At 36.1% G+C, this 19,978-nt stretch overlaps 1 protein-coding gene across 4 annotated transcripts in view; it reads left to right on the forward strand.

Annotated features, from left to right (window-relative positions):
- Positions 1–19,978, forward strand: part of PIP5K59B (Phosphatidylinositol 4-phosphate 5-kinase 59B) — a 296,829-nt gene that overhangs the window by 148,950 nt on the left and 127,901 nt on the right. For all 4 annotated transcript variants that reach the window (XR_014128028.1, XR_014128029.1, XM_081736326.1 and 1 more), the window contains exons 5-8: positions 4,741–4,893; positions 10,053–10,112; positions 14,539–14,643; positions 15,601–15,735. Coding sequence is in view for 2 of the 4 variants with exons in the window: in XM_081736326.1 (XP_081592452.1) it covers positions 4,741–4,893; positions 10,053–10,112; positions 14,539–14,643; positions 15,601–15,735 (453 nt within the window). In the remaining 2 variants the exon portion in view is untranslated. The remainder of the gene's footprint in view (positions 1–4,740; positions 4,894–10,052; positions 10,113–14,538; positions 14,644–15,600; positions 15,736–19,978) is intronic.

The following is a 19,978-nucleotide window of genomic DNA, read 5'->3' on the forward strand; positions in this document are numbered from 1 at the left end:
TAATTGCGAACGTTAGGGGCTGTAGCCGCATGAACGGTTAACGGATATTAAATACTTAGATACTTCTCCAATACATGTAAAAAAATTCAGATTTTTAAAAGGTGGGTTTTTTGAGAAAATTGCGTCTTAATGAAATTTTCAGCTTTTCATCATGCTATAACGTGGGATGTAATAATCAGAAACGTAAGTCCTTTACATTTTCAAGAGACCTTGTGGAATAGATTTCGATACTAGAAGCAGATGGTTGATATTGCTCGTGAGAAAAAAAAAAAAAAAAAAAAAAAAAAAAAGTTTGAAGTTAGCAAAAAAAATCACCGAAGTTGGCAACATTGTGAGTGAATTGCGCGATTCCTATTGGATCAATAGATGAATTTTGTCCCTCTACCGAAACATACAACTTTATACTCTTCCTGCTATTGCGATTATGTACTATGTACACTCGTTTCTCTACAATAAAATTTTTAATTTGACATTTTTTTCAGCAATTCGAGCAATTCGAGAGGAAGGCAACCATTTTGAAGCTGTATATCGAAGAAAAAATTTTTTCAACAAAAAGAAGAAAAGTATGGGTCTAATAATTTCGTATGTAGTTTCTTATTTTAAAAATTAAACTAAATCTGAGACAGTCGTGTAGACCACCCTGGACGATTTGAAATGGAATCACTCAAATAGCACAACTTACAAGAAGATTAATAAAGCTAAGTTAGACTTAACACGAGTTCCCTCCCTACTGCTACTTAATTTCGTGCTTTAATATTCTCCAGGAGAATTCCAGGACTATTTAATGCCTCAAATGTTAGCTTCACTTGGTATTTATAATCGAGAAAGTCCTACCTTTCACTTTCTAGTGTTTTCTTGGAAATTGTTGTTGTCATAATCACAAATGTCATCTATTTTTTCATTTGTCACAGCTTTTTAACTATTTTATTTTATTTATTATTTTTTAAACACTGAAAGTTACTATGTTGTAAAATATTTTAAGTTTATTATTACCAAAGACTTTTCTTCTATTTGTTTTTTTACAATAGTTTCGTTTTTTTTTTAAACAAAATTCTTAGGGGCTCCCACTCAGCCGTGAAAATTGTGAATTTTGTTATCAACTCGTGAAAAAAAAAAAATGCAGATTAATAGAGAAAACATACAAGGAGAAAATAAGTCACAGAATTGTGCTTTGGAACTATTTGAAATTTAAAAGCTGGAGGAGAGGTAGCGGCGGGGAGCGCCTTGGGACCCACTCCTAGAGGTTTTTATTGTCGTTACGTAGGCAGTAAAAGTTACTTTTTTATTTTTAATTTTACAGCAGGAAATTTTGGCAAATGTTACAATTGCACTTCGCTGCAGCAAAATCTCAGTTGATAGAGCTGAAATTTAATACACAGATGGAGACGAGAAGTGTCAAGTCTGAAAGGACACTACTGAATATAGGTTAAGGGGGTAATTAATAAATCAGAAGAAACCATATATATAGAACGCCTGGAGCAATTCCCAAACTTTGTATATGTGTACACTTATGACTTACAATTGGAAACAAATACATTGGGGGTAAGACACCCTAGCACCTCTAGGGGTGAGAAGAGGGTGGGTGACGTAAAATAATCAAAAACAACAATATTAGTGTCGAATACATAGTTTTGGGATCGCTAAGATGAATATCGACACCCCCGATGTCATACTGTGGGAGCAGAACAACCTTAGCACCTCTATATGGAGTTGATAGCAACATAAAAAATAATCGAAATCGACCTATATTAGTGTTGAATCAATAGTTTTCGGGATGGTTGAGATGGATAGTGATACTCTCTCGATGACATTTAAGTCTCCAAAGTTTAGCCTTATTTACATGAGGCTGAGAAGGGGTGAAAATGAGATATCCAAAATGGTCCACATTAATAAAATATCGCTAAGCTGATAGGTGACAGTCCAGATGATATCTATACCCAAGTTTAAGCAAGAATGGCCATGTCAGCCGGCCCAGATTGACTTCCCTAACTACACTGGTTTTCGACTCCCTAATAACTTCAAAACGATCCCTCCAGTAACAGGAACGTAGAGTGAATTGTTAAAACTTTCGACGACAGATATTGAGTACTGTTGTTACACTGTTCACTCATCCCAAGGCAAGACGTTGCCGAAGGTTGTTACTGATCTCGGTGGCAAAGAAATATCTTTTTTGGAGGCCAAAGACTTGAGAACATCTTATTCTAACGAATGTATCTTTACGAACGAATGTCATTCCGACTCTCCAAAATGTTCAAACGTCGTGAATCGATGCTGTAATAAATCTCTTCGGGGCCTCGGTGTAGCTAAGTATTTGTCCCTCCCCCCTTCCCGCACAAAAAGTGAATTATTTTGAAGATGTGGCGGTTGATACTTGATCGGATTCGCCGTCGTTGTGATTCTTAACTATTCTACAGCATGACCCAATAAAACGTGCTACATTTTAATGGTTAATAAAGCAAAAAGTATTGCAGATAGAAAGTAGTTTATTCAAAAATATAAAATAATATTGAAATCAGTTTGTAATTACTGTAGGTCTTGTAAAATTATTCTTTAAATTTTCTAAGGAAGCCCAACAACGCAGCAGGCGTCCTTGCAGAACATTTTGGAAACTGCAAACGAACGTGGGCAGTGTCGGCTCAGTGGTAGAGCGTTCACCTCTGGTGCTTGGGCTCCCCGGTTCGATCCCAGTTCGCGCCAAGTGAACTTTGTGCTGGACAAACACCGTGTGCTTGGGTTTCCTCGGGGTTCTCCCGTTTCTTTCCACTTTCTTGATTTCACCATTTCATTCATTTTGTCTTATCACCGTCTCCTTTAGCCTAGGCGTCATATTCGTGGGACGTAAAACTCAAATGTTTCATTTTTGGAAAACGCACTGTCTGGTAACTTCAATCCTTTCAGGCGTACGAGCACATTTAGGTCGATTTTTTTCCCCCGCTTAACCCGTTGTTCGGAAGTTCTCGGCCCACTGCAAGATAAGTCTTCCGATCAGGAAATTTTAATTACGGGGAATAGCAAATTGCGTGGAAAATACGCTATACCTCCTGGCCAAACCATAAAGACAACTGAAAATGGCAGGAGAGTGGTAAACGGAAACAACTACACCCCACTTTTCTCCCCTCCTCCACTGACAGCGCTACAGTCTTATCAAAAAGTATGAGGTTTTTTTATTATTGACAATAATTGTATTGTCGATTGGTATAATTTCAACGCATAACAACAAAGTAATTACAAACTCTTTGCAATACCACTTTATATTTTTGAATGAACTAGATTGCAATACTTTTCGTTTTATAGCATTTAAAACGTAGGAGGTTTTATTGGATCACTGTGTACATTCAAAGGCTTAGCCTAAGCTGACTATCTGCTACATATTGTGTAATACAATGCATGCTGTTTTAATGGCTTTAATATTTAAATGACTTTCCCATTTTCAACATCACCTGCATTTTAACAGGAGGGGAAGCCAAAAACAAATTTGCTACTAATATGAAATTTTATATTACATATTTCACATTCACAGTGAGTAAGAGTCAGTATTAAGCAATACTTACTTCAAGCAGTGGGTATGAGGGTCCTTTAGCCCGGGAGATCTGGTGCTTGTACCGCTACACACACACAGCAAGATCCATTTTTTTATCGATTGACAAAAATTGAGTTTTTACCAGCAGGTTTGTAGTGTGCTGAGAAATATTTTAAACAAGAACCCTAACATCAAATTAGATAACTATTTTTTCGTTGTAATTGTGGTACACATGCTATAGAAGCTCCTAAAATATCCAATCTCAAATGAAAATACACGATTCGTTGGGGTCATTAACACATGTGAACAAGAATAACCGTGCGTTGTGTTAGTATAGCTGATCTGTAAAAGATCATTTTATGGTGTTACATTAGTCTCGTTGTTAATTGAATGTGAAGTGAACCAAGACATTGGTAACTGTCTGTCCATTTGAAGAATATACGAAATAACGATTTTGACGAGACTTACAAGAAAAGTTCCACACAGTATCGCCCTAGCTTGTTGTTCGCATGGAAAGTTCACGTGTTAAAAGTATAATATAAAAAATGCAGGTACCACAAAGGACCACTTTGTTAAATAGAGCGATTTGTGTACAGGGAGTACAAGCTGTAAGATAACAAAAGTGACAGGAGAAACACACTAACGCATAAGTTTTATAAAGAAATTGGTGTATTTGTTGATCATCCGAAGCAAGGAAAGGGAAACTGTAATGATGATATCACTGCTAGAACATTTTTCGAAGCTCCAAATCAAGTAGCAAAAATTAAAGAGTATTGACGCGAGACTTACTACACGTTAGTCAGCAGTGCTTTATAATCAACAAAGTCTTTAAAACCTCCTGTTTAGACACAGCTAATTTATTCATCGAGTGATATGACTGGTATAAGATAACTGCATCTGTATACAAGCTTCTCATACATGGCGCGGAGTGAAAACCGTGAATTCGAATACCTAATCTGAGTGGGAACCCTGTTATAACACTAACGATTTTATTTTACACAAACTAGTTGTTACGCTCAAGGCTTCAACCCTCTATACACTATACGTTAAAATCGTACTTAATTAAAAGTTAAATGGTTTACCTTTACTTTACTTTTTACGTGTAGAGCATGTAACAGAAATAATCTTAAAATTAAACACTTTTATTAGCATATGCAAGTTATATCTTTTTTTTTTTTTTTTTTTAAACACAGTTTTTGTATATACTTCATTTCTTGCAGATATCAATGTGTAGCGCACCACTACGAGAATTATCGAATCCTGGAGCTAGTGGGAGCATATTTTATCTCACAGATGATGATGAGTTTATTATTAAAACTGTGCAGCATAAAGAAGGAGAATTCCTTCAGAAGTTGTTGCCAGGTTATTATATGGTAAGAAAAGTTACCGTTTTATATTAATTATTTATGATATAATCTGATATTTGATATTTATCTGATAAATAGGCCTACTCAGTTCATTGTATTATAAATGTTTTTGTAAGTTGAAGGTGTATATGTCCTATAAAAATTTCGAAAACGAAGTTTTTGTAATTTTGAACGAAAAGTACTTAACTGAAAATTTGAAACGTGCGTCGTAGGAAAGCAAAATAATTATGCAGCTAGAACGTCATCTAAGAGCTTTCTCGAAAAAATTAACTGGCCGTTTCTGGATTAATGTCGGTACTTCAATATCGTGGCACCGACATACTCACCCTTTGTGGAAGAGGACATTTGTTTTTTTCATCCTCTGGTAAACTACCAGATTAGAACTACGTGAGTTGGTAAAAAGCAAATTAGTTAAATATGTTCACTGGAGATCGCACATCCCTCATTCCAAAAGACGGACTGCGGTGTTCAACCGTTGTAGAGTATTAGCGAGAAACCTTGTAGAGGGAAATCGAAGCGCCTACCAAGGGTGAACACATGATGTAATTCAATATACTCACGCGAAAGGACACAATACAGCCGCCATTCATCATCGAGTGATCTAAGGATTATGATGAGAATTTATAAGTGACTGCTGTGTTTACGAGTGGTGCAGAGAGTTTAAAAAATGACTTTCCGACCTTCACGACGAGAGATACCGAGAGTGGATATCTGTGGTAGAAGACGATAATGATAAACATATGAATCATGTGATTCATGAAATGGATAAACTATGATTTCTTCTGACCTGTTTGATCTTGCAATTTCAGGGCAATTACCACCCGCCTGGAGAAATCGAATTACGTCATTAGTTAACCCTTGGCCCTTCGGCGGGTGCTTCGATTGCACTTTGTACGGTTTCACGCTCACTACTTCACAGTGATTGAATACCAGAGTTTGTGTTTGTATTTTGAAGATACGTGATCTGCAGTGGACATATTTCAGTGATCTATGTTTCGCCATCTCATGTGGTTCTCCTCTGGGGGCTTAACAGAGGTAAATATATAGGTTCGAAAAAAATCATTTTTCTATTTCCGGAACGCTATAGTGCGCAAAACTTGTCATTGGTATAGACAAGAAAAAACCCAAAAAGAAAAGCTTTTATTTATATATCTTCCGATCCCGCATCGGCATTGAAATTTGAAAAATCCGGTAAAAACAATAAATTTTCAATATTTTTCTAAAAGGACTGAAGAATATAGGATGATGACCCTATATAGTCTAAAGGTTTCTTCAAGTATATAAAAACAACTTTAAAATAAATAAACTATATTTATATAGTATTTTCTGGTCGCGCATCGCTGTCAAGAATTTGTAAAATTTGCGAATTTAGCAAAATTTGGGAGTTCAACATTTTAAAAATATTTTCTTAAAACAAGTAAGATAAGGACACTACTCACCACGAGGGGTGGCTGCACTTGGTGTTCCACTACCCAACCAACCATCCAATGATTAGAGTGTATTATTTACAATTGTGTTTACAAATTTATAATTTCACGTAATCCATCGCCTACAAATTTCCATTTTCCCCTTTATTGCTGTCCATTACTAATGATTTAAACTCTGATTTATGCAGGGGCCCAGTGGTAGAGCGTTAACTTCTTGTTCGTGGGGTTCTTGGTTCGATCCCAGCTCGCGCCAAGTGAGTTTTGTGGTGGACAATCACAGTGTGTGGGGGTTTTCTCTGGATTCTCCTATTTCTTCCCACTTTCTTCATTCCAGCATTTCATTCATTTCTCATCATCACCGTCTCTTTTAGTCTGGCTGGTATAACCGTGAGGCGTAAAACTTAAAAGATTCATTTTTTTCTGATTTATGCGAAAATGTAGGCAGGGATGATCTTGACAATAGCGTAGCTCTGATGAAGCCGTCTTCAGCATTGTCCACACACTATATCGAAGCTTCCGTCACAAGCTTCCCATGTTAAGAATCTTACTTCTCCTTTAACACATCTTGAGACAGCATGAGTATGACATTGGAACTACTTGGAATTGATAACTAGCTTAGTGTCTGCTTATAAACCACCTTATTTCGTCATTAGTCAATGGTCTTAACAAAAGAGAAGAAGTAAGATTACAAGTATCCCATTGTATTATTTCGGTGTAATCTTTAGCTACAAAGTTCATGTTTGGTGGCAAAAATGTCTAATAGGATCACTTTCAAAAGCTGCTTTCCTTGCCTTCAAAAGTCGTCTGTACCTAATCTCACGAATGCGGTTTCTGTCATCAATGACCATCACCAAAAGCAAAGTTACGGGATAATCAAAGTAAGCATTCCGTTCTATAACGGGATCTATAACTTATTTCAGTTCTTTTGGAAAATACCACGTTTTCTGAATGGTCTCGTAAACATGTTGTGGACTTTCGGTCAAGTTGTTGCTCAGCTTAATGGCAAACCACATAGGCACATATAATTTCTAAAGATAAGATAAAGGTGACAATTTCCCTCATTATCTGAAGGACTTCCCACACTAATGTATAGCCGCAGAATTCCATTAGCTGTAATGAGCCATCTTGAATGTGACAAAGGCCAAGAGTCACGAACTGAGTCTTCAGAGCAGTGCCCTAACTGGATGACTTTTGATATGTCCAATAAATACAGTTGGTTTTTGCTGAGTATCTGCCTGTCTACTTCAGGAATCACACAATTGATAGGTTCAAATTCAATGACTGGTAAAGTGTGTGGACACAGTACTACAGACGGCTTCATCAGAGCTATACTATTGTCAAGATCATCGTGCCTACATTTACGCATAAATCAGAAAAATATGTTAACTTTTAGTATTACGTTCCACGTTTATGCCGGCTAGGCAAAAAGAAACAGTGATGATGAGAAATGAATGAAATGGTGGAACGAAGGAAGTGGGAGAACCCCGAGAAAATCCACTGTGTTTGTCCACCACAAAGCTCACTTGACGCGAGCTGGGATCGAACCAAGGATCTCATACACCAGAAGTGAACATTTTATCACTGAGCCCCCGCTGCGCCCGCATAAATCACAGATTAAAATCATTAGTAATAAACAAAAGTAAAGGGGAAAATGGAAATTTCTAGGGGACGAATTATGTAAAATTATAAACTTGTGAATACAATAGTAAATAACACACCATAATCATTGAATGGCTGGTTGGGTAGTGGAACTCCAAGTGCAGCTACCCCCTCGTGGTGAGTAGCGTCCTTATCTTACTTGTTTTAAGCAAATGAAAAAAATGTTTCTCTCAAATTTTGTTAAATTCGCAAATTTTGCAAATTTTTGGCAGCGATGCGCGCCCAGTAGATATATAAATATAGTTTATTTATTTTAACGTTGTTTTTGCATAGTTGAAGAAAGTTTTAGGCAATATAGGGTCCTCGTCGTATATTCTTTAGTCGTTTTAAAAAATATTGAATATTTATTGTTTTTACCGGATGTTTCAAATTTCAACGGTGATACGGGAACGGAAGATATGTAAATAAAAAGTTTTCTGTTTGGGTTTTTTCTTGTCTATACCAGTGGCAACTTTGCTCACTATAGCGTTCAGGAAATTGAAAAATGATTTTTTTCGAACCACCCTAATATATACTATATATATATATATATATATATCTCCAGCGTTATATACAAAATTCACTTGTTCTAAAAGGAAATGAAATTGAAAGTTTAACTCCCCCTTTTACGAAATTCTGTGTATGCCAAAACACACACAATAATAGAGATGTCATTCTTGTTTTTTTTTTTTTTTTTTTTTTTTTTTTTTTTTTTTTTTTTTTTTGTGGGAGGGAGCTGAAAGATCAGAATCCTTATATTTTCGTACGGGTTAAATCCGCCTGTAATCCGATAACCACAAGTGACATAGGTGCACGCTATCACATAGTTTCCGTGTGAAGGGAGTAAACAGTACGCCAAATTTAAATTTATATTTTAACATTGCATCTTGTGTTATGTATTGATACACAACAATCTTGTTGATAAATAGGAAGAGGAAGATATTAGAAAAGGAAGAAAAAGAATCAGATCATCATTATCTACAGCCCGTGTTCATACACTTACTTTCTTGACGTCCCACATAGGGGACAGTGATAATGTAACCACTGTAGCTTTGTGGGTTATATGATAACAAATTATTAAGAATGCCTGTTTATTTGTACATACACAAGTAAATCGAAATCTAAAATCATATTAATACACAAAATATGTTTTTGCATTATCTTTTCGCTGACATGCCGTTGCAGTTCACAATTGACGAAACAAGACGTTCTATTACCTTCCCTCTTCCTGCTCCGGACAGAAATATGTCCGGGATTGTATTATACTCGTGCTTGCAATGTGGCCAGACACTAACTAAATAATTTGTTTTAGCTGCTGAAAAGTTTCAAAATGTGTGTCCCATATATCGGATGTTAGGAATAGTTGGGTTAATAATAACAGTAGCACACATAGTAGTAAACACACACTAAAACAACATTCAGAGAAAAAATTTCGCTGTGCAATGTATGACAATAATGTGCATATGAAGGCGGAGTAATTTATATATGTACACAAAGTATAAGTTTAATGTTGCCAGCATATCAGGATCTTGGAAGAGAAAGGGCGAACTCGAAAAATAGATTTTTTCGTTTTTATCCTCGCATCTGACAGGTCTGGACAACACATAGGTACCGCGTTTTGTCCTGGTCGTCCCTTAGTATTCTCACAGTTTCTAGATAAACAAAGATTCGTCCTTACTGTCTTGAAGTAGTTTCAAAACTTTCTGCTTGATTTCCCACACCCCGATTTCAGAATTCACCTTTTCTCTTCCGAGGTCCTGATATGTCACACACTTTCAATTTTCAGACCTTTATTAATTTATTTTTCTTGTATCATAAAATTTATCAGTTCAGTTTTTTGTAACTTTGCTGTAAAGTTACGTAATTTCTTAAGATTTATCTCATGAGTCACTTGCATAGACTGTTAAATCAAAGTTAAACTTGGATATAGGAATTTTATGTACAATAACATTTACATAAACCTATATTCACATTTGCTGAAGATTTTATAATGTCGCGTAATACTAAATACAAAAAGAAACTTAATACATGTTATTTTTGCAAATTGCTTTCATTGTCTGTAAATTAATTTTTAAATCTTTAATATTTTTGTTATTTCAGAATTTGAATCAGAACCCACGAACATTGTTACCAAAGTTCTTCGGTTTATATTGTTATCAGGTAAGGTAATAGCCATCTGCGAATAAGAACTATTTATTTTAAATAAAATAATATATATAACGACAGATAAAATGGCATAAGAAAAAGTGTTAAAAGTGTGTGGCAAGGTTTGTCAGTAAAAGACGTCAGAAAATCGCCACACACCATGTTTAAAGCACAATAACACAAGGAATTAAGATAGCAATACGGATTAAAAGAAAGCAAAGGGAGTCCTGCCTGACGAATACAATGGTGCAGCAATCGCGACTCAGTTTAAAGTGCTCGAAGAGACTGTCGAAGGAAGTTGGAAAATCCCCTGTGGAAAATACAGGAAATTAAAGAATGTTCCATATAATGTTAAGATCGGAATGTAGCCGGTAAAATACTGAATGTCTCACTACTACTGGGACACTCACACACGTGCAGAATAGGATAAACACTGCAAAATCTGCTATTACGCACAAATGACAAGGTGGGTAAAAAGTAAAAGTAACACAATTGTTTCTGTGTTCCTTTACCACTAGGACACCGTTACACACTCAACAAATAGAAAAAATAACACAAGCTTCAACTTACAACCTCCACACATGCAAATTGACGACACGCGGTACAGCGATCTCCAGCATCTGCACTGTCACCTTAGAGCATACTAGAAAGGCTGATAGGGGCTCACAAATACTGGTATATGTAGAGACGTCTTTGGAAATTTCCGCCAGTGACTTCAGTATAGAAATAACTTTGGCGAAGAAAGATTGTGCGATATGCGCAGATTCCTCTGACATTACTTGTTCCAGCAGCGGCAGTTATACGAGCAACAAGGTCCACATCACTTTCTACCAAGCTTCATACACGAGCCTTTTCATTTCTCCTTATACAAAGACATCCAGTGTTGTGCGATCGGGGAACGGGTTACTATGGGCAAGGTCCACCCCTGCCAATCCAACAATCACCCACCATATCGTTGAGTAGGCCCTGGTTACCCGGTCGATATGCGCGAGATTCCCGTTATGTTGAAAGCAGAACGTTGTGTACCTGCCGGCGGCACGTTTTCCAAAAGTTTAGGTAATACGTCCTGAAGAAATATCCAACAAAGCCTTCCACACAAGTAGCAGGCAAAATGAAAGGGCTTGTAATGTAGTTACCCATTATTGCACACTTCTTATTCATTGCGAACCTACGTTGGTGGCTAGCACACAACGATTGCATGTGGATTGTTCATATTCCAGACGTGGCTATTGTAGACACTGAACATGCCGTCACATGGACATTGGCTCATCGGTCAACAAAACTGTCGTGAAATCTGGAATGGCAAAAGTTTTTTGAACATACCGTTGACAGAATTACATGCGCAGGGGATAGTCCGGACACAGTATGTGATGCATCTTCTGTAATTTGTATGAGTGCAAACCCTTCTTCTGAAGATCAGGGAACATATTAGTATATGGGTTCATCTCGGACGAGCAATGGCACGTGTGTTGATTGGTGCCGAGACCATCCATTATCGCATCCAACACGTCCTCTTCAAATTGCACTCTGTGAACCTCTTCAACAATCTCACTTAAACGGGGGTAAGAGCCAGTTTCACTCAATCGAGCATTAAGACTTGGAAAGACTATGTGCTGGTAACAGCCTATGGGCAATACATTCGTGATATAAACAACGTTTCCCGACTGTTTCGGCGTGCCTCTATAAACGAGATGCATATCTGCAAGCTTGTGGTAGAGTACTCTTCGTTGTCCTGTTCGAGAACTGACAAACCATGGAAGACCCTTACGTCCGAATGACGGATCACCACTACTTCGATTTGCACCCACGTAATGTTACACAGGTATCCATGCAGTTGTTGCAAACCAAGAGACTGGAGTACGTACTCTTAGTACAATACTTCGTTGCGTAATTCAACTACACACACACACTCCAAACTAAACTTCAGGCTGCAATTAGAAAAACAGGATGATCAACGATTGACTTCTCTCTCTACGTGTGGCAGTATCCACTAATGCTAAGTCGTAACAGGGACCTATACTCCCAGCACCTTTAGTGGAGCTTTCTGTATCGCTTAGCTGAAATCAGTCTCAGCGTACTCTAACAGTATAGCGTCATTTTAAGTGCATTTCGTCAAACCTGTACCAGTTTTTCTTCTTTAATTTAGAATTGTGTCTCACCAGTAGTGGACATGCCATAAATTGTACCTTTGTGTTACTTTCACTTTTCGTACTGCAATGTGACCCGTGTGCAATAGCAGATTTTCCAGTGTTATTTTCCTATTTTCTGAATGTGTGTCTGTGTCCCAGCAGTAGTGGGACACGTGAACACTTGTCGTCCGTTTTTTACTGGATACATTCCAATCTCAATTTTATATGGAACATAGTCTTCAATTTCCTATATTTTCCGTAGAGGATTCGCACTTCCTTTGAGAGTTCCATTGCGCGTTTTAAATTGGGTCTCAATTGCTGCTGCACTTTCGTCATGTAAGACTTTCTTTGTCTTCTTTTAATCCAAAATTGTTATCTGTATTCCTTATTGCGTTATTGTGCTTTAAACATGGTGTGCAGCGATTTTCGAACGTCTTCGTCTCGCATACGTGCCACTTTCGACATTTTTCATATGCCATTTTATCTTTGCTTTTACTAGCGGAATCACCTTTCAGGCGTTGTAACATGTATTTGCAACTCACTATGTATATGTATTGTATAGTGTTTCAAAAGGTGAGTGCCTCTTTAATTATTTATTTATTTTAATAATAGCATTCTCACTTTCATTTCTTAATAAAACCTATAAAATTATTATTAAATACAATGTTGTACTGAGCTATTCATTTCGTAGTGAGACTAGAAGTTTGGTCTTGATCCAGCATTGTGGGGTAAAATTGTTCAGGTCAAGGAAACCACAGGTAACCGATAGGAGCCAAGGTGTCGATTAAACTTAATCCTACTAAAAGCCATCTGGGTCATCCACATCTGTCTTTATGGTGCCTGGAGTTATTGTCCAAAACCTACTCATCAAAATATCCTGCTTCATTTTTTAAAAATACATTGAAGGCTATTGTTGAACAAAATTACACCTTGTTCTTAAATTTGATAATGCATTTAGTGTCGTTATTCGTTACTGATGCATTTACGAAAAGAGTTACATACTGTAAACCTTTCTGCTTCGTAATGTTTTGGTTTTTGATCAGTGGATAGCAAAAGTAAATAGACGTTACGGGAGTGTCTATTTCAAGTTAGTGTGGTGCAGAGTGTTCACGAGATCTTGTCCTGTGAATTTTGAACTGTTGCAATTCGGAAGTGAAATTTGTAACATGAATACGGATTACACACGAAAGTACATTTTAGTAACAAATAAACAATAGCAATACTGCACATAAACAATTAACACAACCAGCCCCTATACCGCTATATTTACGTAGCGTACTTCATTTCTTCGAAAAATATGCCAAAGAATCATACTATGTTCGTGTGCAATCCGCATTCATGTCACACTTTTCATTCACGAGTTACAACAGTTCGAAGTTCACGGGATAAGACTTTGTGAACACTGCATTTTATTAGTTACATTGTGTAACCAGATTATTAGTGCTCATGATCTTGAATACGATGCGTGTTTAATATTTTTGGTGTTGATGCAGTGGAAAACAACTTGAATTAAGAAGTAGCGAACTTTTGTTTGGGAATTCAGAAATAACGACGTTGGGACTGAGTTCGCTAACCACACATGCAAGTTGAACCTCATTTCATCTAATAGTCCATGCGGAGTAGCTGCAATAGTTTAATTTACTATTTGATAAATTATAAAAACTCGATTAAAAGGATTAAAGGAGAAAGATTGATATTGGGATTATTACTATACGATACGATCCAGGGCAGTCATGTTCTTTTTCTTCTGTTTTTCATAGCCCTGTTTAATGTATAAATACACAATTGACTTTATCTTCACATAAAGACACAATGAAAATTCATGTATTGTAATCTACAGCTAGGATTGTGTCATACGAGAGGACTTGTTGGTTTTCACTTTGAATTGTTTGTTTGTTCTGATGTGTAAAGAATATTAGGAGAACATATATGATGATTAAGAACCAGAGCATGATAATTTCCATGCTTTTATTTTCTATCGTTTCTTCAAAAATTTTTAAAATTTCGATTCAGATATATACCTAATGCCTCTGAGCTAAAACATATAGTGGCGTAATAAAAATTATTCCGAACAACAGTTCAAACAGTGTTTTTAGCGTATCCATCCAAATAATGTTTCAGAGTTCCCGAATATATATAATATAAAACAATAAATTTATTAAGATTGTATTACTTCGATAAAGTCTTAACTTAAAAGAAAGCGGTATATCCTACCAAACTTCAAAGCCGTTTTTAGTATATTTAATTAATTTATCTATCAATATATTGAAGTCTGAATTACTGTAAAACATTTATTCTTCTTTTCTTTTCAGTGTAATTCAAAAAATGTTAGGTTATGTGCAATGAACAATTTACTTCCTTCATCTATCAGAATGCATCAAAAATATGATCTTAAAGGATCAACATATAAACGAAAAGTAAGTTTCATTTTTTTCTTTTTACTATCAAAGTTTTTCGTGTTACTTTATAGTAAAAAGTCATTGAATGTATTTACGAATAATTTTATAGTCTGAATTTTGAAAATTTTAAAATCGAATATCCATTTACTAATGGTATTCACTAACTGTAAGTAAAAGAAAGGAATACGAAAGACAAATAGGTTAAATAAAATTCAGCAAGGCAAATATTTATATTTTAAAAATCATGTTACAATTTTCAACAATGCATAATAATCTTCATCAGATACATAAGATGATATTGTTATTTTTATGCGTAACTCCAAAGCTACTTACACAAGGCATCATATTTTATCTAATCCTGTATTAGGTGTAGATACATAATTCTAAAATACAATTGTGCTTAAGCAATTGGTAACATTCATGATTTAATAGTAGTGTAGATCTTCACCATTCTTTACTGTAGATTGAAAAATAGATAGTAGGTGTAGATACTAATAAGTCTTAGATAATAATAATAATTATTATTTTTGAAAAATATTTAAAAAGTGGTGAAATGATGACACAGAGACTGGAATATATCCTAAAATTTCCTCAAACTAGACGTAGTTCGACAGGATATCAATGTGGAAATGACTTGCTACTCAGCTTCTCACCTCTAATCATATCCGTTTTGTAGTGCGAGAGAATGATTGTAAAGTTGTATTTTGAACTATTATATTAACTATTATATCCATCTATCTATCTATCTATTTATATAGATATATGTTATCATATTTAGATAAGTTAATATAATAGTGGAGAACTGTGTGTGGTTTATCTGGTAATTTTCAAAACTGTATACACTTAATAATAATAGATTATAAAGATTGTTGTTTCTTTGTTCGTGTTGTATTGTTTATACTCCTTTCTTTGATCATATCTACTAAACCAATATTAAAGCACGTACTCAATATATATTTTTTTTTCTTCCACTAGGCCTCAAAGTTCGAAAGGGTTAAAAAGTCACCTACATACAAGGATCTTGATTTTATGGAACACCATCCCGAAGGAATTTTTTTAGAAGCTGATACGTATAGTGCCCTTATAAAGACTATACAAAGGGATTGTCGAGTACGTATTATTTTTCAGTTTTTAAAAAACTTATTATATTTTTAAAATACTTCATCTTTCACAGTTTCCCCCACAGCATTTATTAGACGTACCCAGTAAGTTCAATGATTCAAGTCATCAAACTTCCACTGGTAAGCGGACAAAGAATCTGAAGTAGTAAAATTCAATACAAAAGACTTAACTGAATAAAAAAACTTGTTGTGGTTTCCTCCTTCTAATCTGTTACGGCTCTCTAAGGGTATCAACTCACAATGTAAACCACAATCAAATTACTAACTTCCATCAAATATATGGGTAGTTATATTCTCAAATGAAAACTGCTAGTCATATCAGGGTAGATAAATATTTATTTAGATAATAAGTAATCAAAAATGATTCGACGAAAATTCTTTAAGGCAAATTAAAAAAAATACGGGACTCCTTCACTTCAAAGCCCTATCCCTTAAGTCGAAAGATCATCACTTAGACCAACAGACTCCTACAAATTTCTTAGTCAGACTCCACCGATCCGTCATTCCCTCACAGTTTCATCTGACGCCTACCTCTATCAGGAAAGCCTGACTACAACCTTCCGTCCAACAATATAAGAGATCCTGTTGTCAATGGACATCACTTAGCCCAATGACTGATTCTCTTTCTCTAAAGAGAAGACCATCACTTAGGTTTTCTCTGGCCTAGCAAAAAAAAAAAAAAAAAAAAAAAATCTTAGTGTTTTCTGCCTCTGAGGTTAAAAAAAATAACCTACTTCTCCTCACTAGAAGAAAACGGGAATCACTTATCCCAGTAAGCTATCATTTAAGCTTATAACCCTGACTAGCTAAATGTCCTCAAACTTGGTCATCACTCAGACCAAAGGAAATAACTTATTCCTTGCTCTGACCATAACTTAGGCCAGTCCCTACTATTTCATTAAAATATCAGAAAGTTCTAATGCCATCACTCAGGCTCCAGAGAAATCATTTATTCTCGGTCATCGGTCATCATTCAGACCGTTCCCTACAAGATAGGAAAAAAAAAAAAAAAAAAAGGCAGGACCTTAATAACGTAGAGTGGCTCTAACAGCCATAGTCACCCAGCAGTATCCCCCTATGCGGCGAGAGGCTTCCTTTTATATGGTCGATGACCCTTCCCCTTTTAGTTTGCTTAACTTTATTTTCGCTTAAAAATCCGCAAAAAAGTCTTTTGCAAAAACGAGCAACCGTCGCTAGCCACTGGAAAATTCCATCGGTCACTATAAGAAAATCTATTATAATAATGAAAAAAAAAACTTGAACGTAGAGTTCATTAAATATAGCTGAAAAAGAAAAATCCAAGCAGGAATACATAGCTTGAGCAGATATACACATACAAATAAGCAATATCCAATATGAAATTATAAATATATATAACACATAATACGATATATGTAATTAAATATATGTCTGGCCAGACTTACCTTTATCAATAACAACAACATTATATACACTTGTACACTTAATTATTTATTCACAAAATAAACACAGTAAGGGCGAACCCTCGTCCTTACAAACTCCATCATAATAAATTTTGTGGGCAGGTTTTAAAAGGTATTTATGGTGCACATTGTCCCTTGTTACTATGATACAAATAAATTAAATTAAATTCGTTTGTCGGCAAGGGTGTAGGTTCTCATAGCCACATGCATCACTAGAATCAATCACAAAAGCTACATTCACGTTCGGTCATAGATATAGGACCACATTATTTAAAGCTCAAGCTTTGTCATTCATGCTACTGGTCACTGACACCACCAGTGACAGACACGGGAGCCACACATGTGCAATATTATCAGAGTGCGTGTTTTATTCTTCTTTGCAGAAATAACTTTTTGATACCTTGAAGGAATTAGTCGATAAACGACTATTTATCCTCCCACGATGCAACTATAGATATAGAATCCTGGTGCCACTATATCACGACTACTCACTGTTCTACATAAATAGTCTTCCACTGCGATACAGGACTTGTTGGCAGCTTTCCACTTTAGCTCAAATGTATGATAGCATCGACAGTTCGTATCCTTGCGCAAACATTAATGTTTAAAAATCTTGACGCGCACAACAGCCGTCACTAAAGTGCTTGGTCCAAACGGACGTCTTCTCCCCCTCCCCTACTGAGGGAGCTTCAGCTTTGCCTAGTCTGAACCGGAATAAGCGCAAAGTTATCCAGTAGTGGTCCCTAAGAGATTGATTACTTTTTGTAGGCTGAACAACACCAACTGGGGATGATTATGAAACTGATTTCCCACTTGTACGAGTCTAATAATGAAACTTTTCCAATTCAAGGAAAACTGAGAAACTATTAATTATAGTATGCATGAGGCACAGCGTAATATTATTTCTTACATGTAGTTTCAGTATCAGTTTGCATGTGTGAGTGAGTATCACTAACCTTGAAATTTTTTGATGATGTGGTTACAGTGACCGTTGCTGTACGTGATAATCTTGTTATGTGGCATGGATGTCACATGGTACCTGTGACTTGCTCCAATACGTAGAGAGAAAGATATACAGTAACGGTCCATTCGTTGTAAATTTATTAACAAAAGAGCATGAGTAATATATATTTTCGCTAGCTACTGTCAACTGATTGCAGAAGTGCCTCCCTTATTGAGCATATAAGTTTGAGCAAAGAGTACGTAGTTTCCTAAGTGCTTTAAAGTGTGTGTCCAGTGTTAACTTTGTTTTCTGGAATAGATGATTCTTATCAGTGCATGTTTAGTTGCAAACATCCTGTAAATGGAAAATCATGTCTGCATGTAGCCAAAGAACACATAATGTATTGATTAACTCAGTAGGTGATTGGTATATCCAAAGTTTCAATAGTAAGGAGTGCCGAAGCACCAGAGAGATTAATATTATGTAAATAGCCGAGTGTTGAGTCGTCTTTTCGGCTCTTTTATATTCAAGGAGAAATCTTTTGACTACCGTTTTGAAGTGGTGACGTAGGGATAGGATCTTGTTTGTTTCGTTTAGACTGAGTCACGTCACACTTTATCTTTAAGTTCGCTGTATATCTTGTTATGAATAATGACACCGTCTTATAGTTATTGTATTTTGTGGTTTCTTAGTAATTGATAATTTTGGTAGCTTTTATACTTAACGATGGTCATTCAGGAAATAAGGACCGTTTAACTATACGAAATGAAAAAGCACAATATTTATTGGAAAAAAACAATTCTGTTACATACCTGAAGCTTCCTTTACTTTTCTACATGATCATCTTCATTTAAACATTTTTCATATCTGTTCACGAGCTACAAGATTTCCATGTTATACTCTTTTTTCGCCAGTTCCTTAAGCCAGATGGTTACTGCTTTCAAACAGAAGACCACTCGCACATTTCCACCGCAAGGGTCAGTTGTCTTCCGTAACAGCTGTTCATAACGCTGAGTAGAGGTAATTTACGGGTAACTGAGAGCAGTATATGGTGATAATGCAATGAACGAAAGAAATGGAAAATGTGTGAAATGTTGAACAATGGACGAACAAACGTACACAATGAAATTCGACCGGGATACTCATCAGTCATCAGAGAAGACATGAAGACTGCAGTGAACAACAGAATCTTGCAAGACAGGCGCGTAACTCTCGACGAATTGCACATTGTGTTTGTAGACATTTCTCGTTCTTTGCTTAGTGAAATTGTGTCGCAGCATCTCGGCTACAACAAAATTTGTGCACGATGGGTTTCGCGGCAACTGAGTGACCACCACTGATATTCTTGACACGATATCACACAGATAGAGACATTTCTTGATCGGATTGTGACTGGTGACGAGACCTGAGTTCTTCACATCATCCCAGAGAGGAAGCGCCAATCACTTTAGTGGCATTATCCCTCATCACCCAATAACCCGAGAAAATTCAAACAGACTCTCTTAACACAAAATGTCATGGCAATCGTCTTCTGGGATCATAAAGGTGTTGTGTTGGTGGATTTTATGCCAAAAGGCACTACAATCAATGCAAATAGTTATTGTGAGACTAAGAAAACTACAGTGAGCTCTCCAAATCAGGAAGCGAGGGCTGCTTTCTGGAGGAATTGTGCTTCTTGGAGTTAGAGAATACAGTGACTACTGGCAGCAGAAAATTATAACATAGGAATTCTGAAGCTCGTGACCAGATACGACAAATGTTTAAATGTAGGAGGTGATTATGTAGAGAAGTGAAGGAAATTTTAGCTATGTAACAGAATAATTTTTTCCAACAAATATTGTTTTTTT

The sequence above is a fragment of the Thermobia domestica genome, chromosome 13, assembly GCF_964235325.1.
Source record: "Thermobia domestica chromosome 13, izTheDome1.hap1.1, whole genome shotgun sequence".
In the NCBI taxonomy this organism is placed as follows: domain Eukaryota; kingdom Metazoa; phylum Arthropoda; class Insecta; order Zygentoma; family Lepismatidae; genus Thermobia; species Thermobia domestica.